General features: G+C 48.8%; 1 protein-coding gene across 1 annotated transcript in view; it reads left to right on the top strand.

Moving 5' to 3' along the window:
- The window catches only part of ADAP1 (ArfGAP with dual PH domains 1), a 71,513-nt gene continuing 68,155 nt past the window's right edge, over positions 1-3,358 (top strand). The window contains 1 exon segment of the mRNA XM_009320061.1: positions 1-100. Coding sequence (XP_009318336.1) covers positions 1-100 — 100 coding nt within the window.

The following is a 3,358-nucleotide window of genomic DNA, read 5'->3' as shown; positions in this document are numbered from 1 at the left end:
ATGGAGCTGTTTGGAGTTGATGAGCCGCTCTGCTGCGTGTGGCACCGGGAGCAAGGTGGAGTTGATGAGCTGCTCTGCTGCGTGTGGCACCCGGAGCTAGGTAAGTCCCACACAAGTGCATTAATCTTCATGTGAGAAGCCTGCCTGCGTGCTGCCTGTACCGGCGCTGCCGTGAAGCACCACCTGCTGACAGGCCCTGGGAGCTGGAGAAATGCAAACAGTTGTGAAACAAGGTTCGGCTGGGATTGATGTACAAACCACCAGCCTGGCTGTAATTGTACAGGAGTGGAAGGGACTGCCTGAAGCGGGCAGAAGTGTTGACTGTGTTGGAGTGAAGATCTGTGTCAGTTGTTGACACAATAATAGAAATTGACGAGCAGGGGGTCTGTAATCGTCTTTCCTGTAGCTTTTTGTCTTTCCTGTAGCTTTTCTCCAGCAAAGCCTCGTTCACACCATAGCTCTAGGCACCCTCCTGCTTGGGGTCCTGTCCCAGGGAGTCCCCCGGAGGGCTCTGGGTCAGCAGAGCTTTGCATGTTGGCACTCGGGAGAACCTTGCCCGCACATTCCCCCTTTCTTTGCTCAGATTAGAATCAATTCAACCGTAAAGAGCTTAACCTTGATCACCACAGTTATTTACAGAAAGAACATTGCTGCAAGCCAACCCTCGTTACGTCTTCCTGGGAGACCTTGAGCTCTAGGTGTATCTCTCCCAAACAACCGCAATGACCTGCGGAACAAGGAAGAAAAGGTTTAATAAACATTTCCAAGGCTCTGAGCATTCCTTCATATAAAAGCCTATACAAAGAGAGCCTCCTGTGCTTGCACTGGAAGTGGGCCATGGTCCAAAGTCCTTTGTAGGAGCACAGTGAGCCTGTGCCTCTATGCTAAGGATGGATTGTTGCTGCATCTGCCACCTGAAAGTGGGATACCTGGTGTAGCAGAAGGGCTGCATCTGTAGGCACCTGTAAAGTGAATGTTTGGGGCTGTGCACAATTACACACGGGCAAAGGGTGTAGCCAACTGACCTTCACGCCTGGTCCTCCCCTGAACACTCTTCCAACGCATTCTCCCCAGTTGGCCCTGCCTGCTTCAAGGCCACAGATGTCGTTACGGCTGGGCATCACGCTTACAGTGAGTAGTCACCTACTTGGTTTCATTTGGAGACCACAGAGTGGCTGGCCTTTGCTGGTGATTAATTGCCCTTTGCAGCAGAAAACAAAATCACTTTCACTTACCACTGCTTTTGTAGGTTCGGCTTAACCAGTGCTAACCCTGGAGGGAACTAGATCGATTAGAGCACCTCTCAAATTCCACCCCGTTGTTATTTCACTCCAAGCAGGCCTCAAGAGCACTGGGAGGCAACGCTGTTTCCACAAAGCTGCTGGAACTAAACCCGGAGTGTTGCACTGATGCAGCTAAGGATCAGGAAATACTGTAGGCAGGCTACGAGAGAGGGAGCAGCCTGCTCCCTGTACAAAACGTCTGTAGCATCACTTGTTGCTGTAGGCTCTGAAAAGTGCCTTGGGTGTTCTGGTTCCACTGGAGAGCAGTATGTTTCTACATTTCTAATCCGCGATTCCTGGGAAGGGAATGATGCTTCTGCTAGTATGCAAGAGTGCGGTCATTTCTGGTAGCATATCCAGTGACCCCGAAGGACTTTAGCTACTTTTCTGCCTGGAATAGATCCCTTCTGGAAGAGATCCTCCTGCTAAATTGGGTATGTGGCATATTGTATCAGGTTTCCCACAAAAATCAAAGCTCTAACTCAGATTAATTAAAAAGAAGACCGTTTGGAAGGGCACGTGTAAGGGTCAATTTCCCCTTCCAGGGTGGTTCAATGGAAATTGGATGTCTGATTAATCTTATCCTGGTTCTTTTTCTCTTTTAATGATTCTGCTTCTGGCAGATGATTCTGAATAGCTGGCAATGCTGCATTTCTGTCAGGATGCAGCAGATTTTCTAGCTTACAGATTTCAAGACAAAATGTCTTCCTTCTGGAATGAAGGTGCCATATGGCTTGAAATGCATAATTGATCACTGCTCAAAATCAGAGCTTCATAGAAAGTCACCTAGAAGTCCAATGCGTGTGTGCAGAGGACTTGATAGACCTTGATGCATTTTTTTGTTTCCTGGGACTGATGATGATACAGGGACAGGTTTTTATGGCTCTTTCCTAGAGGTTCTGATGCTTGTGCTCTGTCTCTAGCACTGCACAGACTATTTCACCACTGGATTGTTTATTCCCATTATTCCAGGCGATCTTGGGACTTGCATTAGCAGGTGCATCAATCTTATGCTTGCTGATTCCTACTGGGCTTGGCTGGATGACAAACACCCCAGACAAGCCTGACATTCACCATATAGCTCAGCAAAGACCACAGTTATCTCTGTGAGTGTAGAACAGTTCAGGTGCATCAAATTTGGTGGGCTGAATCCAGCCCTTACTGTCCCATGCTTCCCCACCTCCGGTGGGACGTGTAGCTGTCTGCACGAGCGGTCCTTCCCAGCTCCCACGCAAAGTAAGGCAGGTTCCCACTGATGTGGGAGGGATGTTGTTGTCCATCTGGCTGTGTGTCCTGCTGGCTGGTAATGAGCAATACCTTAAACCACCCAGTACTGTAGATGCTTTTCTGTTCAGGTCCTTATGAATTACAGAAAACTCTGTAGGAGCAGTGGTGGGAAGTAGCCCTGCAAAAAGAGAGCAGGAGGGTGAAGTAATCAAGGAGACTACCCAGAATGACCCAGGCTTTTAACTTCATCTTGATGATTTTTAAAAGCAGGCAGTGGGGGCTGCTTCTGCAGCCCCTTTGGGGAACTGAGTCCTTTGGCTATTTTAGTAACCTTCTAGGAGCTGATAGCTCTGATTTCTGGAGGATTTCTAGTTTCCTCAATTCTAGCAAGCCCTGCTCAGCAAGAACCTGCTCATACACCTGGTCCTGATGCTGTTTGCAAAGCTGCTAATCAAGGATAGCATGTGGGAAGGCAGTCGCGTGGGAGGAGGTGCTCTGCAAGGGAGTCAGCTCCAGTTTTGTTTGCTCAGTTTACATTTCTCTGTTATCAAACCATGTTCTGGGTTTCAGCAGGGTTTGGAGGCACTGAATCTCTCCTTAGTGGACAAGGCAGGAGAACGATGGTACTGCAGAATCTGGGACACCAGGACTGCCCTGAGGATTTGATGTGATGCTGTGTGCTGCAGCCTGCTCAGAGCAGCAATCTGCTGGCAATCTACAGAGGGATTTTCCCTCTGGGTTGCTCTGACAGCCCCATGGTAGCATGGCTTGCTGGATGGTCAAAAGGATTTCACCACACTGAGGAAGCCAGTTTTTGGGCAGGCAGATTCAAATGGGAAAAAAATTCC

The sequence above is a fragment of the Pygoscelis adeliae genome, unplaced genomic scaffold (assembly GCF_000699105.1).
Source record: "Pygoscelis adeliae isolate BGI_AS28 unplaced genomic scaffold, ASM69910v1 Scaffold242, whole genome shotgun sequence".
Taxonomy (NCBI): Eukaryota; Metazoa; Chordata; class Aves; order Sphenisciformes; family Spheniscidae; genus Pygoscelis; species Pygoscelis adeliae.
Note: the sequence above shows the minus strand (reverse complement) of the source record. Positions and strands in the feature narration are given on the sequence as shown.